The following is a 21360-nucleotide window of genomic DNA, read 5'->3' on the forward strand; positions in this document are numbered from 1 at the left end:
TGGACAAAGGAGAGTAACAAGAGCAGACTCTATGGGCCACAAAACCAAAACAAAGAGCTAAAAGAGGTTAAAAAGCTCTAAATGGATCTGAGGGGGGTGGCAGAAGTGGATGATTGTTCTTTGTGGTCTCATCACAATCACCTTCAGATTACACTGAATCATGTGTTCCATTGGGACTATATATGTCTAAAATAGAGCAGCTTTAAACATGTATTTTTTGTTTATAGCTTTTTGGATGAATATGAATTAACAGATGATATATCAACGTTATTATTACATGTTTTTTGCAGAATGTTTCTTCCCTCACCCCAGAGATCCATTCTGGCAGGCTTTGCCAAAGTGGTCCCCATGTAAAACCACAGGCGCGATTATAAAGAGACACCGGTGGGTTTGGTTTGCATTCATTGACAGATCACAGGAGAGTGTATGTTTTGGCCAAATGTTGAATCTCAACTTAGTCTAAATTCATAAGGCACCCCACTGTCTTGTTCCTCTGTTTCCCCGCTTCCTCACGAGTTAGACTGTCAGATTGCCAAACAACAATGGATCTCACCAGCCTATCAGCCAGCTTCTACCTTTAAAGCTAGCTGCATGGCTTTAAAGACTGGATTTAGCATGGCTTGGCACGGTCCAATCCAACAAACCATGCCACGGATACAGGACAGATTTCCACAAAATCTACATATGTGTTTGCCCCATTTTTCACATTTGAAATGCATTGCGTTGAAGTCGCCACGCACCAAATTGGTCTCATCCCGCGATGAGTCCAAGACTGCAGCAGTTTGTTTCTAATGTGTCTTCACAGTGAGACACCTGTTCGAACAAATAAGCCCATAATCTTTACAATAAACACGATCGTCCTAATTAATGTTATGCATACACAGGGATTTGTCCAATTAGAGACGCATACTTATATCCATAGGATGCTGTGTTCCTAAATAGCCACAGTACATAGACATGTTCCTATTTAGGGCAACACACATATTTGTATGAAATGATGAATTTGCATTTTATGAATACTCTGCTATCAGTGAACAAACATTTTGCATATTTCATTTGCTGTTCCCTCCTTTCGCCCGTCAATAATTGGGTGTGCATTTCCTTTTCTAGGGTAAGTTGTTGTATTTTTCTGCCTGTGAATGTTAAACTGACCCAGCGCTCCCCTGTGAATGCGTGCATCTGTCATGAAATTATACATCCCATCAGCCCTCATTGAACTGGGCATTGACTCTGTGCCTGCAGACCCAGTCTCTGGCAGTGAATCTTGATTATGGATTCTGTGATATTGTAAATGACTTGAGATTCCTCTGAATGTTTCGGATTAATCGGTTTGTGCAGATGTGGTCCCCTTTTTAGGTATAGGCGCCATCTTGAACAGTTGCTCATTTCCATTCCGCCATCACATTCTGCATACAAAGCAGATTTACAGATAGGTAATCCTTGTAAGGTTTTTAGAAGACAGGTTATTAGAGGATTGAGGGATGTGTGTGTGTGTGTGTGTGTGTGTGTGTGTTTCTGTGTGTTTCTGTGTGTGTGTATGTGTGTGTGTGTGTGTGTTTGCGCACAGAGGGGAATTATGTACATTTTTTAAGTTGGTGACAATGAGCTGTGTCTCAAGGCAGGAGACATAGTAACTGTCTCCTTTCACTTTTCACTTTCAACAACATCCCACCCCCTTAAAAATGAGCAGACACCAGATACACACAAACACGCACACACGCACAATCCCCCCCTTGCTCCCCCTCTCCCTCTCCACCACCACCACCCAGAATTCTTTGAAATGCCTGGGGCTAAAAAGCTGGTTACTCTCCCCTGGCTTGCAGCTCACAGTTCCAGATTATTCCTGAATGCCAGAGCTGGTCTGCCCCCATCCTCATGAGAAGCCCCACACCCACCCACACCCACTGCCCAACCCTGTCTTAAACCAACCTCTACCTGTCACCTGTCAGACTTTAAGTGGCCGGTGATTTTCCATTGGTTTTAGGTGTCTTTCATATCATGGCTCATTAAAGCGCAGCGCAGTAGGCAGCATATTTACATAGGCTACTGGGGGAGGTTTTAATTTGCGTCGGTATAGAGCATGACCGGAACTGAAGAGAGCAGTGCCAAAATGACTTTTTCACATGACACCCCCCTCCCTCTCCACTGCCACCCTCCCCCTTCCTCATCCACTCCCATATGAAAACATGTAGCTGGGCGTAATTGCTTGAATAGGGCACAAAGACGGAGACAGAGCCGTCACCGAAGGGACTGAGGTTTCTCCCAAGCGACAGACCGAGAATCCAATCAAAGCCGGCAATGAGCAGTCTGTGGTTGTGATCATTCCACTGAATATATACCATTAGTCTTCAGAAAGTCCCAACTCTGTGTAACTTCCTAACGTTTACTCACTTTGTCTGGCTACTATACTGATGAGTCAGTCCAGAATCAGACTGTCCTGCCATCTGCAGCTCCGCTTTCATCCTCAATGGCTGTTTTTCTGTTTATTTAGATAATTAGAGGATTTTCTTCCTCTAAATCTTTCAAATTGATACTTTAATCATCAAAACAGAGCTTAGGGTGACTTTTAAATGTATTTAAAGCTTTGATATTCATTTGGATCATTATATTTCAAAAGTTTGGGTCAGATTGGTTCATTGTTGTCATGGATATACTGTATCTCTGTTTATACAGCAACGATAAAGGGTTTTATTTTTTTTTGGGGGGGGGGGTTTGAGGACAGGAGGAAGCCCACTCTTCTGAATTATTTACATGTCAAGATAGTCAAGCTGCCAACTTCTGCAATTCTATCTCGCGCTGCGTACAGCAGAGGAATAACGTAATTTCCCCCAGACAAGATTTTCAACAGAGATTCTGTGAAAACAGCAGACCTTTCCCAGTTCGCAGCAGAGACTCCGCTATCAGTTGGAGATACCATTATCAGTCCCCAGTTAAAGATTCTATTCAAAAAGCCAGGGAGGGATAGAGGCTAATATTGTCATTATTGTCATATTAGATGCTCTGTGGCGCTCCCAACATGGAGCTCTGGGAGATTGAGCAGTTGCAGAGTCCTGCTCTTCAAACATTTGCTCTCCTCCTACATCTCTCCAAGGACCCAGCGCTACAAACTGGGTCCCGCAGATGCACTCCAAATAGCAGGCTGTTCATCATGCATTGTCATAGAGGCTACTGCTCCCCCCTACCACCACCAACACCCCCATTCTCATCCAGACATCCACTGATGTTCCTGCTGGCCCTACATCCCATCGCAGCGCGCCGATATCAATCAACAGCAACAAGGCTGGCTCCATCGTCCTCATCATCCCAAACAACGCAGCGCTGCACTCTGCCCAGGCACCACACCCCGGCAAAGATGGCTTGAATACGGCGCAGGACGGGCAGGCGGGAGTATGGACAGACAGGCAGGCAGGCAGGCAGACAGACACCCAGCCATGTGATTTCAGTGTAATTTTGGAAAGCATATTGTCTAATTTTGCCATCTGTCCGGGAGGGAGCGATGGCAGCGTGGAGCTCATTTGCCGTCTGCTTGCTTTATTGCAGCTATACAGAACAAGTTTTTGGAGCAGGATGCAGGCCTGGGTGTGCAGCCCACTGGAGCTGAGAGGCGTGTCGATACAGGAACCAGGTTCTCACCACTCCATCATAGGCTACTGTGCGTCTGACATCCGGAGGCACGCGCTAAATACCTCAGAGCTTCGGATGCCGTTCACTTTCAAAGTGTCACAGTAAAGCGAAACTCTCGTGTTGTAAGTTTTTAAAGTTGGAAAAATGTTTCACACTGTTTGACAGATTTGAGTTGTCTCTCATACCACCAGGCCATTATGAATTTGGTCCAGTTTGAATGGTCATATAGACACACACACATACACACGCATGCATGGCTGTCACACATTGTGGATCACGTCTGGTTCAGCTGCTCCTTGGCTCTGACATTAATACAGAGCAGATTGGTGGAGATCTGCAGCCCTTGTTGTTTGATCTTTCCTCCTCTTGCCACATTTCCTGGCACTGCCCCCCTGCCACACCGCGTGGCGCAGGCAGGACTGGCATGGCCTCAACGTGCCTGCCAGGTTTGTTCTCTGTCTTCTTCCCTTTCCAACTTATTCCCTTATGCCCGCTCCATGGATTCAGTTCTGCAAATTACAAGAGCTCCCCTACCCCCAGCGACAGCCCGGATTCAAGAGACCTTCAATCTACCAGTTTGTCTTCTTCAGAAAGAAGTGATACTACCTCGGCCTGTGATGTGTCACTCGCTTTGCTTTTTCAGATAATAATTGTCCTCTGCACTGCATCGGGCTGTTGGCCTCATTCTCCTTTTCAAGTTTAGCTAGAAGATTCTTCTCTGAAAATCTCTTTTTGCACAAATCATATCCCAAACATTAGCAATATTAAGCCGTAAGGCCATGACTAAATATTAGATAGAGACCAAGCTTTACCTGAGAACAAAAGACATTCCTTAGCCAACAGTAGCAGCAGATTTAACTTGGACAAACACTCTATTCTCTTATCTAGGCCCCAGCCCCTCCCATTTTCTATTTAGTCAGGACTGCCATTTGGCCCATAATGCCTTTAGTCTCAATAGAATAATTGTTTAAAATGTTACAATTGAATGTATGAATTAAAAGCAAATACATCTTAGAGGTAAACGCAGTATCAGAGCCTCCTGTGTAATTTGAAGTACTTGTCAGTGAGTGCCACACAATCGTGTCCTTTCTCTGCCATTCCTCCCGGGGTTGTGATCAGGATGGGCGGGAATAAAGCGCAAGCTAATTTGATAATAACATCGCCCCGTGATGTCGACACCCAATTTGCATGGTCTATCTGCCATTTTACAACAATCTGCCTTCCCTTTTATGAATCGGCATCAGATCTTAGCCTTATCTTCCCCCTTTCTTTGCGTTAACCACTTCATTTGTGACTAATGGCGCACACGCGATCGTTATCATTCTAATTTATTCCAAGTTTTAAGATGAAGGGCTGGATAAGGTGTGAGAGACAATAAGTTGAGAAACCCAGTGTGATGCCTCATTTAATGAGGCACATCGTTTTATTTATTTATTTATATATATTTTTGCGCTGTCGAGGTCAAAAGCAGAACGCACACTGATTGCTCATGAAGGGAGAAAAACTGAGATAGCGATTCAGAAAAGAAAGAGCAGAGAGGGAGGGTGGAGTCAGGCTCCCTTCAGTAAAGATCATCAGAACTTTGTAATGGAAGCTCAGTGAGTACCTGGAGATGAGGGTGAGCTGAGGCCTGTGAGGGAGACATGGACTCCATATGGATATTGCTGATGTCGCAGCTCCGGTTGCTGCACATTCAAAAAGACAGTGAATCAGTGTTACTGTTCAGACTGAGCCATGAAATAAAAGCCAGAGTTACTGAGGTATGTTAAAATTGACTCAATTTATTTCTATTGGTTTGAGATTTTTGTTTTTGCAGCATGATTTTTGAAACCTGTGCTCAGACAGCATTATCTGCAAGGGCTAATGTGTATACAGTGCTTCTCATTTGCAGCTGCAAATATGGATCATAATTATAAATACAAAAACATAAATCTGAAAAATATTCATGAAAAAATATAACTGCTCATGGCGAAAAAAATACATAATAAAACTCGTATTATGGTCATGTGTAGGCAGTGTAATAGAACTTGATTAGATTGTGGTCTAAACATTTTTTTTAAAGCGTCACCATTGAAGTCTTGTGCTCCCACTCACTCCCTCGTGATCTGTTGAACTATGCATGAATATGTGCAGATAAATGTTCAGATTGTTAAAGCTTGCAACCAGGGACAAAGTTGAAATTCAGAAATCCCATTTCCATGTCCATGTATTTATAGGTGCCTCATTATTTTAGTTGAAACCGATTTCTTATTCATCAAGGGCCTCGTATTTAAAAGGCTATATTTTTAAATGACAGTATTCCACAGATTCTCTCTCCATCCACAGAAGAATGAAAAGCTGCTCTCAGGAGTGAACACAGTGTCTCCTAATGTGAAACACGCAGGATCAGTCTGTCTCTCAGGCCTCCTGGGCAACATATGGAGCCCTCCAAGTTAGTGTTCAACTTCCCAACGGCTGTTGTGAAAAGTGCTGCACTAACTGCGGCCCTCAGAGAGCTAATTAGAAACCCTTGTGCATAAACCTTGCTTGGAAGTTGCTGTGGGCTGCTACCAGCCCCAACCAAGGCAGGATCTGTGCTGCCTGCAAGATAATAAACAGAATTTGCATATAATGTCAACGTCTGGCATCCTTCAGCGATGGCCTAACCGCTCTCATGGCAGCCTTTTGAAACACATCGATCAAAAAAGTTTGGGCAAGAGCGTCTGATCATTCGCAGTCGTTTGTATGTGAAAGAGAGGTTTGCATTCATTCAAGCATTTTTTCCATTAGGATTCTGGATGCTTAAATCCTGACTAATTATCACTCCCACCCTCCAGTGGTTTATACTTGTGATTTGTAACAGATAAAAAGCCCCACATAAGGGTTCCCCACAATGCATATTTAGCTGCAGAGTAATTAAGCTGTATTAAACTTCATTCATACCTGCCAGAGTGTAGTACTGCACTGTTACACAGTGACGCTTTCAATTAATGAAAACGTCTAAACCAGCATACATCTGGGATCACTATGCAGGGTCTAGCTCGACTGTATTTGTCATGCGCTGTAAGCCAACACAATTACACAGGCCTAACATAGTAATTGCTACGTAGCAGCTCTTACAATGGTATAAATGGAATTACCTTGACAGAATGCGCTAGTATGTCGGCTGCGAAATGGAGGTGCTGAGGGAGGGGTGTGGTGGGATGGTGGGGCAACCTTTTACCAAACTGTAAATCACGCTTCACTTTTAAGAGGCGGGAAAATAAATAATGTCTGAAAGTGCAATGATTTCAGTGATTTAAGGGAGGTTTTGAGAAGCGTATTACTAGAGGTGACAGCTTGTGGCAGATAGGCAGGTTGTGTTAAGAGGAAAGGATAAGAGGCTATGACATTATGTCTGCAGGGTTAAGGTGTCAGAGTCAAAGCGCAAACCACTATTACTGGATCAATACTTCTCAGTTTTGCACTTATCTCTGGCCAGATGGTTAGCAGCAGCTTCTCTGGATATACACAGAGACTAAATGCCACTACTAAGAAGGAGACTGCATACCTGCTGCACTCTCTTCAGAAGAGCAGCATTGTAACAGGAAATGTTAAATATTTGAACTTTTCTTTTTTTTTTTTTTTGAGGAAAGGCTCAATTCTCTTCTGATTTTTAATAGGTTCCTGGGCTCAGTGTGGGCTGGAAAGCTCTCTGCTGCTATTTCCCTCATGAATCAATAGAAAAATAGAACAGCACTGTACATTTAAGTGTCTTTTGTTTATTAGGAACACTCGGCTAGAACTAATGCAGTGTAATACAGCAGTCCTGCAATAAATCCTTCCCCTCATTCAGTTGGGTTGCATTATACAAAGAGGTGTCTGTTGTTTAGCCTGAACTCATTGATTGAATAAAAGGGGCACCAGGCAACACACTACATCATCGCAAACTACGTCATCCGAAATGATCAACTGATGAAAATTCTACAAAAAGTGAAAACTATAACATTCATGAAATTAGAAATTATTGGAGCGCTGTAAGAAAATAATACAGACTAATTGGTCAGTTGTATTTTTTTATGAAACAATCTTTTTTAATTTTAGATAGCATTCATACATTGGGTATTGTATCTGCTAGAATGGGTCCTCAGGTAAAGCAAAGTCCATCTTTCAAGCTTTCGGTGTAAAATAAAAAATGCACTCATGTCATGTCTGCGGGAAAAAAATAATAGTCACAGTCAGAAACAAGAAAAAGTGTGTACTTTCAAGTCTTTCATTAAACTTTTGAAGCTTTGGAGTTAATCCTTGCTGTACGCGAACAAAAACTCAGCATTCAACAATTTAAAAAAGCTGAGGGAGAGAGGGAGAGAAGGGAAGAGAGAGAGGGAGAGGTGGGGGGGGGGGCTGGTCTGATCGCTACATATTCATATTCCTATGCAGGCGTTATCACTTAAAAGGCTTTCTAATTACAACAACAAGACAAAAACTCCTTGGATTCCTTCCAGACCCGCTAAATGATAAAATAAGCTTGCACTCTCTCTCCTTCTTAATCTCTGCAAAGCACCTTGGAGCCTCATCTCCCAAATACAGGGGAATGAATGTGAAAATGCCATTTAGAGATGCAGGTGTGACATTTGATAAGAAACTTCTGGATTAAATATGTTCTGCTAATGAGGAACCCAGCTACCCCATCAGGGCAAACTATTGGTGGGATTGTGTGCGCGCTGATAACATTCCACACGCAAACATCCAAATTCATTATTAATAAACAGCCGCAGTCTCTCTATCACACAGAAAGTCTGGATCCTTCAGTGGAGAGACAGGGATGTTGCGTCTCATTAGGAGAGGCTGAGGAAAAGAAGGGGGAGGTACAGGCAGTGTATGTGGCAGGGTATGGGTATCAACTGTTTTCATATTTAGCTGTTTGGGGCTTTTTTGGGAAAGGGGGAGAGGCAATTTCAAAGGGTATGTTAATGGTGCATTGAATGTTGGAACAAAGGGGTTGAAAGTTCCAGGGGATCTGGCACTGAGTGTAATTCTCTGGCTATAGCTAATACGGAAAAGAGGGGATAGCAGGCTAAGCCATTGGTGCAGTAGGCTGGGAAGTCCCTGGCCCCAGCTTGACATTTATAACGATTTGGAGAAGATTAAAGCCGTATTACTGCTGTAGTCCATAATGTAACTCTGTAATGAGGTGTGAGTGCATTACCGTCCTGTGGAAGTTAGCCGCTGTTTCAGACCTTTAAAGGAAAGACACACAGAGTGAACGAGAGAGAGAGAGAGCGAGGTATACTCGACTGTATTGTGGTCATCTCCGTTGAAAGAGTCGAGAGAGAGAGAGAGAGAGAGAGAGAGAGGAGTCCAGAGGGCTGCCAGAGGAAGCTGAGGCTGCCACTGTTGAAGACTTGTCAGTCTAAACCAGCTTAGTTCAGCCAGCCAGCAAAGTGTCTCAGACTGACAGGCGGCACTTTGTTATTCGGACCAGTAACTGGAGGTCCATGTCTGTCGCCTCAAAATATTTTGCATTCAAATAGAAATTAGAAACGGAATGTGTTATTTCAGGCACAGAATATGGCAGTGCACTTTTTTAAAGGTGAACACAAACTCAAAAAATAACAGCTTCAGGAATTCTGCCAGCGCTCTGTTTTGACTATTATTATTTTGGCTTGGTGGCTTTTTTTCTTTCTTTTTTTTTTTTTTTTTTTACAGTGCACGGTAAAAAGGACAGTGGTGCCAATTCTAAAGCCAGCCGTGGAAATGAATATTCTAAAAGGTGTTAAAAAATGCATGCGTTATCTGCAAAAATAAAAACACAGGTAATTCTGCGTTAGCGTGTGCAAATGAAGGTTGCAGGTGTCGTCCGTCCATTTAAGCGCTCTTTATGATGTTAATTAGTTGTTAGCGTAATTTCCCAGCCACCGCCATCAACCGTGAGAAGTTCAGAGACCTGCTGTTAACGCAGAGTCAATGCCATGGCACCATTTCAAGAGCTCCCAAACAGGACGGCCAGTGATAACGAACAGGTGATGGGGCCTGATGCCTATGGCAGCAGGATATTGCAAAGACAATTGAATTCGTAGGGAGAAATGAATCTTCTGGACAGCATATCAAATGTTAAAACAACACACATTGCATGCAATTTGCTTATGCAGGAGAGTGATAAAGTGTGCTTATTTAAAAGATAAACAAAGGGGGATCTACTGCAGTAAATTGTGCATGTGTGTTTATTCCCTATGAGTAACGCCAGAGGTTTATAGTCCCAGACACAGGCAGCCGTACTTTATGGCTCCTCTGTTTGTGTGATAGCAGTATTTATGATAGTGGAATTTATGTTGTACTGTATTCACACTGTCTGTGTGCTGCTGGTGGTCTGTATTTAAATGTCCTTAAGTAGATTTGGTGTTTGTCTTGTGTTTGAGCCTTTGAATACTGTCAGTTTTAGCGAGAGGTCAGATTCATTTATCCCCGCCATACTTCTCACAGGAATCCGGCCTCCCAAGGTTAAATTCAACATTCCAAGTTTTTCTCGAGGAATGAAAGCCATTCGAATAGAGGGGAGTTTCATCTCGTCAGCCCCTGCCACAGCTAATCTTAACCCCTCGCAATAACATTTCCACTCCGCTTCCTCCGACTCCAGACATATTTGCTCTCCCTTGCTGCTTGTGTCCTGTTAAGATTTAAACAGCAAACATAAAATGCAGAAGATAACCTGTGAGAGAAAAAAAAAAGCTTTGGAGAGACTTGACTCCGAACATTATTTTAAAGACCAGATCTGAGAGCTCCGGCGCAGCAGTCGGGAGCGATTATCTGCTGTGATCCCTCTCCGATGCGCCAAAGTCATTCATCTGCCGATCCTCCGCCCCCCGCGCACACACACGCAGCCCTATGCAAAGACAGACCCCTAATCATGTCGACACCGTGTGTCAGTGCCGTGGATGAGCAAGGCCTAGAGATGAGAACAGCTCTGTAAACATGGGCAGGCAGCAGGGAGCTTCCCTCTCCCCCTCCACGCTGCTCGGAATAAGCAAACGGGAAGATTTAGGGATTTTGCCGGGGCCCAACTTTGTAGTATCGGCTCAGGGTCTTTTTCGACGTTTTCCGGGGTGCTGCCTATGGGATATTGTTCTTAGCTTATGAAGTGCCGCCTGCCCCTTATAAGCTGTGTGTCTTTTGTCAATAGCATTACAATTTTGGAGCGGAATCTCCTTTTTCTTTCTATTCTGTGCTCCGTTGGATTTAACTCTTCCGTATCTGCTCCAGCCCACATATTGTCTGTATATTATGTCATTGACCTTTGCTGTTGACCTCTAACATTCAGATAAACCAGTAGAATCTTTATGAGGAACTCCTATTATACTGCTGCAGCCATTTTTCATTTGACCTCTATATTCATAGAAGTCAACTTTTTTTCCCAGCTCTGTTGATTATGAACTATCATGACAGACCAGTAAATCTACTGTGCATCATCTATGTGCATTCCATAAACAGGCTAATACAATTGGCTGTATCAAATGGGATGTATATTAACAACAGTCAACTGTGCTCTCTCCCCTGTCAGGATTCTATTATGGAGCATGCTCCCGCCCCTTGTTTTGATACAGCAGTAATTTAAAGACCGATCTTAATTGACTTATTTTTTCCGCATGTCTGTCGGAGCCTGTGCATGCGCAGCAATAAGAGTCTTGTTTCTTTATTGGGCCACACACAATGTACTGAGTTCAATTTTACCATTCATAATGAATGCAGCCTCGCCATTCAAATGCAGCCATAAGCACACAGCAGATAAGAATTTAATTAAATGTAGATTAAAACCAAACAGGAAAACACACTGGCTGATAATTTTTATCACGTCCCCTGGTCATATTTTTTTCCCCTCATACTTTCGACTTGTTCTTCCTTGGGCTACATCTTTTCAGCTTGCCAAAAGTGGCACAACACCTCACACATCTCACCGTGGCGCCGTGAGATTGTGTAAAAATGCAAAAACGAGGGGCGGTCACACGATTAATCAGAATCCTCGTGTCTGGGGAGGTGGAGGCTGGCGGAGGATTGAGGGAGGGGGCGGACGGGGTGCGCAAGGGTGCAAGGATGAAATTAGTTGCTTCATCCCAAATTTGCATCATATTCCAAAGGACAATCCCAGCACTGTAGGCAAGGGGAACACATATCTCGCTCTCTGCAGGAACAATTAAATATTTTCTACAATGCAGAATAAATGTCACCTTCAGTATCAAATTGTCCATACTTGCTAAACATGATGTTACAGCGAGTGCCTTGAAAGCACGCCCGAGCAAAGAGAAACCAGTATTTTAGATGTGGACCCCAGCCTCAGCTAAAGTACTGTAACACACATCATGCAGGAGCTGCACACCTCAGGCTCTAATAATGCGCTCAACTCCACAGGGGTTACAAGTGAGCTCGAGACAAGTGCAGTCTCGTCTGGGATATCCCACTTTTGGAATATCACACCCAGGTGCTCAGCTATATATTTAAAAAACATATATTGAAAAAAAGATTTGTGCACTAACTACTCGACTCTTCCCTCTGTCACATATTTTGATTATTAGGAAAACTGACAGAAAAGCCTCCTCATATACCAGAATGCAGCCCTGGTGCTAATGCATAAGTTTCTTTTTCTTCTTTTTTTTTAAGAAATACATTAATTTCCACCATCTGGTGTACTTATCATGAAGCATGTTTCACTTGCATCCAGCTTTTCTAACACTTTCAGACAGCTGTTGGCTTAGACAGTTATTTGAATGACTTGAAAGATAAATTCTGCTCTTTCAAAGACAGCTTTTTTCTAATCATAGGTGATGGTTGCACCTTCTGCACACACACACACACACACACGGTTTCTCTGTGATGTGCTTAGTATGGAAAAAAACAACAAATCCATATTTTGTGACTGCAAAAACATGAATGCTGCTGTTGCATTAGCAGAAAGGTTAGGAGCCTGGTCCTGGAGGCACGGCAGCGGACAAAGTGCCATCCCCGAAACCTCCACAGCGGCCGACACTGGTGTGCCACTGCCTGCCTGCCTGGCTGTTCATGTGCCCGCCTGCCCACCACGCTGGTGCTGCATCTCAGTTCCACTCTATTACCCTCACGCAGGCGACTGGCCTTTTCTGTGGGGAAAAGAGCAATTTCCTGTCGCAGTCTGTTTGATCAAGTGCTAAACCCTTGTGATCAATAGAGAGACAGATGTCGGCTCCAGATGGCCGCGTGGTGATACCTGGGGCAGCGCAGGGGCTTGCCAGGACGACAGAATGGCAATGAGCAAGGGCAGCGGCTGTGCTCCCGATGCACCAGCCACCGAGACACAATGTGACAAACGCAATTAGGCCTTTTAGCTGCAGATTATTTATTTCTCGTGCAAACCGACAGAAAATTTAATTAGTCCATACTTAAAGCAATATGTAGAATTACAGGGGTGCAGAGACAGAGGGCATGCTGTGATGTTGCACAGGTGATTGGTGTGTTAATGTGTGTGGGTGTATGTGTGTGTGTGTGTGTGAGAGAGTATGTGCATGTACATTTTCATTCTGTGTATTGCTGTGCTGTGAATACCAAATTTGCATGACCATAAATAAGCCATAGAAACACTTTGCAAATTAAAAAAATGAATGTTTTAATGCACACGTCAAGAGAGAGAAAGACATAACTTCATAAATTTCATTCCTCCCGACCAGATCAATAATGTTGAATTCCAAAATGGATGACAGGTGCATCTCTCTGGCTCTCTGTCCTTGTGGAGAAGAAAAAAATAGAACTGCCAGCACCAGAAGGCCAACATAGACCTTTCCAAAGAGGAGAGACAGAGGAGGAGAGAGGCTCCCATTTTTTAAACGGCAAGCATTTGCATTAGGGCTGGCATCCACCATACACTCCCACATACACGCACACACACACACTTAAACACACACGCAGACTGGCCAGCCAGCCCATGTGGTGCAGGGCTGGAGCCATGTTGGAGGAACCACTGAGGCGCGTGGCGATGGCGCACTGCTCTCCAAGGAAAACCGAGCTCGCTGCCGTTGGCCATCCGCCGTTCACCTGCTCCCACCGAGGCATGATGGGTAGGGGGACATGGGCCATGGGGCCGCAGCTGGAGGGGAGGGAGGGGTAGGGTCTGCTGCGGTGCTCAACACAGCGGAGTCCTGTCACGAGGGGTCTCCTGGCCCCATTAGCAGGGCTTGGTCAGAATGGGCCCCAAACCAGCCTGCCGCCGCAGCGGGGGCCGCAGTAAACACATGTCGGCTGGCCACAACCAGGACACAGGCAGCACAACCCGCAGAGAAGGAGAGCTAATAGAGAGCTCAATGGGACAAACCTGTCCAAATAAAGAATAAAGCAGAGCGGAGCGGAGCGGAGCCAGTCAGAGCTTTCCTTTAATAGTGTCCTCCACTTTACTGTGCACAAGGAGGAGTGACTCTGTGTGGCAGCTAATGAGGGAGAACAGCTTTGTACTGTCGGAATTTGTAGCTGGTATTGTCTCAGACTGACAGCACAGAACTCATGTGTGTTACCTGCAACATAGAAAGTGTATAATGAGAGAATATGAGTCAGTTACTGTTTGTGGGAGAGCATTAAATTTGGTTTGGAAGAAGGAAAATGTCAAAAAGAAAATTCTCAGGGAATTTTAGAAAAAAATTGGTGTCTTAAAAGTGTCAATAAAACATTTGGTGTGTTAATTACTCCACATTTAATTTAATACATTTCATTGGAATATAGATTACATTAGAAGCTGAAATCTAAATAGTCAAGTTCTACCACTGCATTTCAACAGAGCAGAAATAGCTGCTAATTCACATTTCCATTTTTTTTTTCACCTCCCTCAAAATCATTACAACACTATTACCAGGCAAACATCCCCCTGCCAGTGTCATTCTCACTGTAGTGAAAAACAAATCTCCAGAGACTGAGCGCAGAAACATCTTTTAATTTCAAAGTGACACATTTCATTTTTACCCAGTATAACATTTGCTGAATCACATCATTGTCATGTTTTTTTTTCTTTTTGTCTTCAAACATTTCATAAATGTGTGTGTGAATGACATTGTTCCGTGTGCTGTGCTGCTTTTATGTCTTTGTTGCCTGTGAATGTATATCGTAGAGAGAGCGGCGTGTGTGAGAGGCTCCCCTGGGAGGACTTTTTAATTTGTGGATTCTGACCCGCGTGCCATTTGCTCAAGGCCATCCATGAGCTCTCGGAACTGGCTATATCTGCAAAAACACTTGACGCTAAAATTAGTCTGGACACTAGTGCAAAAGGAGAGAAATCTGGGGGGGGGGTGTCAGACGAGACAAGGCGAGTCAGGGCTGTGTAAACACATATTTACAGAGAAAGATTTATTTTCCTGGAAAATGTGTTCTCCCTGCAACAATTCTGAAAACATTCAGACATAGAAGAAAGAAAACGTGTTAAGTGACAAAAGAATCCCAGCTTTCCTTATTATTGTCATTACAGGAAAGCATCAGGAGACAATAGATTATTAAACATTACGATTTAACGTCCTTTCAGTTCAAACACTGAAGCTTACAACATGATTTCCAGGTAAAGATGGAGTGAGAGTGAGGTTAGACGAAGGCCTTTTGATCCAAACACATTTCTCATGAGAGTAAGATCTTTCGCACCTACCTGCGAGGATGCATGGGCAGACTGGCGTCTATGCTCCTCGGCCATGTCTGAGACGTCTCTGCATCATCACAGCAAAAACACAGCCACTGGCTGCAGCTTGAGCATGAGAAGAGTGCCTCCTAGTGGCTGGGAGAAAACATGAGAAGGAGGAGGCAGCGTGAGGAGGAGAGTCGAGGAGGGATAGAGAGGGAGAGAGTCAATCTTTGTCACAGCCTTGGTGAAATAATAGTAGAGTCAGCTAATTCTAGTTTAGTGTACCGTCAATAATAGTAAGCTTGTTTGACCCTGTGAGTGATGTTCCCGCTCGTGTCTAACTCAGCGTTTTCCTTTCTGCTGCTCGCTTCCTCCAGCTCGGGATTGTGACGCCGGGCTTGACAGCCATGAGTCATACTAATGTGTTCAACTCTGATGATCCAGAAACAGTCCAAATATTTACCGGTATTCATGAGGAGGATTTGTTTAGTGTTTGTCGCCGCCACCGTCTGCTGTCAGGTGCAGATACAGATATTATTCACCCGAGATTTGTGATTAATATTTTCACAAGATCCAGGGGAGTTTGACCGGGAAGTTGCTTTGTGTGCCTTGTTGTCATTTACTCCTCCTGTGATAAAGCTTTGTTCAAAGTAAATAAAGAAATAAATATGCGGTGGTTAACAAGATGCAGCTGCTTGATATTCGTGGGTGTGAGGAGCTCGTTCCCGTTTGACCACGAGGAGTTGGAGCTGATTTGAAGACAAGAGGAGAAGAGCTCTTTAATAACAACCCTCTCCCCCCGTGGCTTCAGGCACCACTGGCCTCACTTCACAATTAGGACCAGCAGTTAGAGCCGAGCCAATCAACAGGGACGACAACTTTAAGGGGGCATAGAAGAAAGACATTTTCCGCATCAGCCTCCTGTTTCTCAAAGTACACCGCGATGCTTTATAATACACGGCCCCATGATGCATTGAGATATTGCCAATGGGCCTGTGTGGGTTTTCACACCAATCCCTATCCAACCCCTCCCAGAATATGTGGCTATGGTGCAGTGGGACTGTACTTCAGTGCCGTAATGGCCTCTGCAACGGTAATGTGTTTGGACAGATGGGAGAGGCAAGTGCTGATGTGCTTAACTACGCATTTTACAGCGTAACTATTAAAGAGTTGTGCTGTTTACACACCAACATTTGAATACCTGTCTTCAGGCCAGTTTAATTATCCGGGCCCTTCTGTTATTTCTGCTGCTTTGTTGTCTCTCAGCTTTTGCACGAGGCATGAGAGATTTGTTTGCGGCTTCATTAAGATATGGAGGTGGTGGTTTGCAGGGAGCGGAAAAAAAATGTATTCCTGCTCAAGTATCTCATACTCTATTCTCCCAGCCTCCGCCATAAATACACAGATACTGTACACACCCATTTTCTTATAAAGTCATTTAAAGTGAGAAAATTAAAAAAATGCCCTGTGATGCCTGGCCTTTGAAATCTCTCGGGGCTTTAGGCAATAGGGGAGGGGACACACGCCCCGGAGTCCCAGCGATTCATCCTGAGACGTTTGATTAGTTTATAAGTACTTATGCAGAGGAGGGGGGGTGTTTGCATTGTAATTTTGTTTCATGAATTCCTTCATATGTTCATCTTCAACTGCATGTTCAAATAAACCATTAATCAAAAGGAAGAGAGGGAAGAGGGCATTCCGCCAGCAGAGCCATAGTCTCCGGGTCTCAATGAGCGGGTGGATATGGTATTGAGAGACTGTAGGAAGCAGTGGTTTTTAATTATCTGGACTACGTACAGGATGCCGTTTTTGATTGTTTTAATGAGGCAGCTGGCCTATTGTCTCCCCTTAATTCCTCCATTGTTTTTAGAATATGTCATAGTTCTTTATTCTTTTATCAGGTGCTCTGCAGGAGGATTTAGACAATAGCCTTCATTCCAACTGCATTGGCCACTGCACAAAGGCAGCTCACTGCAGACAGTTAGCAGGCAAACAAGTGCAAATCTCAAGCTCCACTTTTTCCCCTGCCTTTCCCCCAGTTTGCTCGACTTACAGTGTTGGTCTTTAGCTCTTACTAGTGACCCCCCCCCCCCCCCCTCAGCAACACCACTTCTCATGCATGCAGATCCTGCCTTTGTCAGAGGTGGATCACCTGTGTCTCTGTGACTAAAATCACCTGTCATGAATAGGCCGTCAGAGGGAAACAGCCATGACAAACCTTCCCAGAGAGCTTCTTCAGGGAATATTGTTTTTGTCTGTTGCCCACCTGATGCCCCCGTGCAGTCACTTCTCTCTGCTTTGCATTTTCACATGTGCACGAAAGTGACGTTTCTGCTCATCTGCTTAAACACACGTCACAGGACACAGATGTACTGTGGGTATGTGTTGCTATTTATACGTGTGCAAATGTGCTGATGTTACGGCTGCAGTTAATCACTCTTTTTGTATATTTCAGTTTTAGACTATTGATCCACTTGCGAAATGTGCTAATATTGATTCTTTCAGAAAAAAGTTTAAAGCTAAATTCATATACTACTTCGAATTGGTGAAAGAAAAAAATCGGACAAATCAGAAAGAGCAATGACTTTGAATTCCAATGATAATTTAAGTGTAGTTTAAACTATAATCCTGCAGCCAGAGCACATGCTATCCTGTCTTGCTTGAGTGACTGTAACAAGCAGAGTGCTGCCTCAGTGTTTTGTGTGGCTCAGTAAAAGTGGGACATGCAGTCCTAAAACTCACTTCCAGCATTCTCACACACAACAGATGGATCTGTAGCATTCTTGGCTGAAGGGCTGCAATCGGAGTGCATATTCTGCTGTCAAAATGCAGTAAAACATTTTCATCAGGCTCCACATAATCTGCTTCATTTCAGATGCGGAGCGCATACAGTATCTTTGATTTGGATTGATCCAAAAAACACTGATTTGTATCTGAGCGTCAGGGCCTACTTCATCATTCTCTTTGTAAGCTGAGCGCGTCTGAACTAAGAGATCCATACAAAGGAGAGAAACTTTTGTGGCTATGACTGCGATATATTCCCTGCCATTGTCAGTGGCAGTTTGTATCTACCTTGATGGTAACTTGGGCAGACAGTGGAGGGGAGTTTTGTTATTTTAATTAGGAGATAAAAATTCAAAGGGCCTCTCCAGGCAGTGTGTGGTATGACAGAATCAAAACGATGAAGTGGAGCGGCCTGAAGTGTGTGTCTCGTCACAGCAGATTGGCCGACAGATAGGCACTGCTCTTTAAAGTGGCGCTGACATGCACACTCTCAGGCAGGCGCACACACACACACACACACAGGAGGAGAGGAAGCCTGCACACAAGTGCAGTTGAAAGATAGCATATTTTAATACCATTTCACTCCTTCGACACGTTCGAACCGCTCTAATTTTTAGTGCGGCTCCAGCAGATAGGAAGGGCTAGAAAGGTTTTAATCAAAACATGTGATGTGAAATCTGAAACAGTCTATTTTGAATTAAAATAATGGTAAACTCATTCTAAAAATGGAACAATGATTCATAAATAATACATGCGAAGGTGGCGCAAAGACATTGTGACACTGTTTCCACTGCACATTAGGTTTCCATTTCCAATAAATCCACAGAAAAGTGAATTGTTTTCATACAGAGCCTCACATGAGCACCTTCACCGTGTCTGCAGGGCTCTTTTTAAACCTGGTGATTCATAGGTTTTGTGTAAACATGAGTAATCGGTGTTCCACATGTGCAGGGCGCTTTCTAGCTTCATCCCCGAGTCCTCGCACCTCTCCTGAGGACTCTCTTTATTCCACATCAGCCAGGGCTCAAATCACATGTCCCCTCTCAGCCTGACACTCCGTCGGTATGTTTGCACATCTTTGAAAGCTAACAGTGTGCTTTAATTAATTGTCCAGCTTTCCTCAGAAACAATGTCCTAATTCTGCCATTTAGCGGGAGTGTATCATAGTTTGTTGTTATCTCCCCAGCCAGATTTCTGTAAATAGTCATATTAAAACTTTAATCTCTTCAATGGAAAATGAAGTGCAGCTGAAAAGCCTGTCATGTGCTGAGATAAATATTATCTAAGCTAAAACCTTCACTCTCTCCTTCTACCCCCTTCCCTCCTCCTGCCCCCTCCCCCTTTCTCTGACTTAATGAATATGTTCAGAAGATTTCAGAGGAATGCTTAATCCCAAAACACAACAATCTAATAATATGGAGGACCTGTCTCAGTGTTCTAGCTGACAACACTACTGTAGGCTACAGTTTACCCCGGCTTCTAAATATGTCAGTAGCCCGAAAAAGACATTTTATTGGCAGCATAAATAAAGAAATGACCTTTAAGAGGTTTACCCAAAACACAGAAACCCATTTCTCACATACCATTATATGTATATATTTGGATTTATTTATTTCAAATGTGTCAGAGTGAATGAAATATCATTGATAATTATTGTTTGTGGTGATTACAAAAACTGTCTCTGTGTGTAACCTTCAGACCTCACTGTGGAGAGCCGTCTCGGGAACCACACAAAAAATAGTCCCAATGAATTTATTGATTATCTAGAGTAATGTGGGCGCTGATCTTAGAAAGACGTTTTTTAAGTCAAATTTTTCTGTGCTTTTAAAACCGCAAACACATTTCTATTCACCTTCATTGTATCAGATTGGAGTAAAAAACCTGAAAACTAAGTGAAAAAATCACATTCTTTGTAAATTGTTGAAATAGCAAATTTTTACATTTTACATGTAAAAAGCTGCTTGTAAGTCCTTTTAAAATTCCTGTGGCAATGCAGTATGTAGCATGTATTGTTTCATTTTTTTTTTACTTAATGTCCAACCAAGCAACATGTTTCAACTGCACAGTGTAGTACAACAGACCATTTGTGTGCACAATTGAGTCGCATACAAATAGCTTGCAACATTTAGGACTACAGTTACTCACATGTATCTGCGGTCCAGCTTTCTCCTCTCTTGCAGCAACCTTTTAAATGTCTTTATTATCTCTGTTTCGTCCAGGCGGCCAACTGTGGTGCACCACTACCAAGAACATGATGGAGGGCGAGGAGCTAGTGGCGTTTGCGGTGGACTTTGACTCACGTCTGCAAGCAGTGAACCACATGTCTCTGAGTGAGGGCATGTACCCAGCCAGGCTGCTGGACAGCATCCAGCTCCTGCCACAGCAAGCTGCAATGGCCTCCATCCTGCCCACTGCCATCGTCAATAGTAAGTGTCCATGCTCACAAGCGCACACGCACACGCACACACACACACACACACACACACACACACACAGGAGCTGGATGGAGACATATCTTTGTTCAGACATGCACAAGAACACACACATGTTCTTGTCCTTTCTCTTTCTCTCTCTCTTTCTTTCTCTCTCACACACACACACACAAGTCCACAGCCTGCACTCAGTCACCTGCTTAACAAGGAACGTCGTCTCCGCCGGGCGTAGATTAACCCAGATGAGTCTCCGCACTGGAGATAAGAGCCATCGACCTTCAAGTTTTGGGTTCACATAAACACACTGAGGCTCAAACTAACGTGTTAATTGCAAAATAGATGCCTCATGCAAATAGTGTGTTTGTTTACTTAGCGAGGGCTATCTGGGTTCAGCTCGACAGGGAGGCTTCTGTAAGCAGATGGTCCAGTGTTCTTGTTTGCCCTTGAGAAAGGGCACCAACCCAGTGGTAGCAACACAGCGATATGCAGCAGCTGAGGATTTGGTGGAAAAGCCTTTTAACACAGGCTCAGAACTGTAGAAGTATAGAAGAGCAGCATGTGCGTATCAATGTGGGCAAACTCTTTTTTTACATGTGTATGAATGTGAAATGACTTTTGGTACCCTGACATCATGTCCTCTTTGTTCCTCTCCATCTCTCTCCAGAGGACATCTTCCCTTGCAAGGCATGTGGAATCTGGTTTCGGAGTGAGCGGAACCTGCAGGCCCACCTGATGTACTATTGCAGTGGGCGACAGAGGGAGCCAGAGACAGTAGTGGAGGAGAACGACACCGTACCCCATCAGACACCCAGTATCTGCCCCTTCCCACAGTGCAACAAGAGCTTCTCTGGAGCAAGAGCCCTGGAAATGCACTTGAGCACCTCTCACAGTGGTGAGTGAATATAAGACTTTGTGCAGTAGAGTTCCAAGACAACAGATTTTAATTTT

General features: G+C 43.8%; 1 protein-coding gene across 2 annotated transcripts in view; it reads left to right on the forward strand.

Annotated features, from left to right (window-relative positions):
- The window catches only part of zfpm2a (zinc finger protein, FOG family member 2a), a 116286-nt gene that overhangs the window by 90524 nt on the left and 4402 nt on the right, over positions 1-21360 (forward strand). For both annotated transcript variants that reach the window (XM_069537482.1, XM_020091096.2), the window contains exons 6-7: positions 20200-20406; positions 21077-21304. In XM_069537482.1, coding sequence (XP_069393583.1) covers positions 20200-20406; positions 21077-21304 — 435 coding nt within the window. The remainder of the gene's footprint in view (positions 1-20199; positions 20407-21076; positions 21305-21360) is intronic.

Source organism: Paralichthys olivaceus, chromosome 13 (assembly GCF_024713975.1).
Source record: "Paralichthys olivaceus isolate ysfri-2021 chromosome 13, ASM2471397v2, whole genome shotgun sequence".
NCBI classification, from domain to species: domain Eukaryota; kingdom Metazoa; phylum Chordata; class Actinopteri; order Pleuronectiformes; family Paralichthyidae; genus Paralichthys; species Paralichthys olivaceus.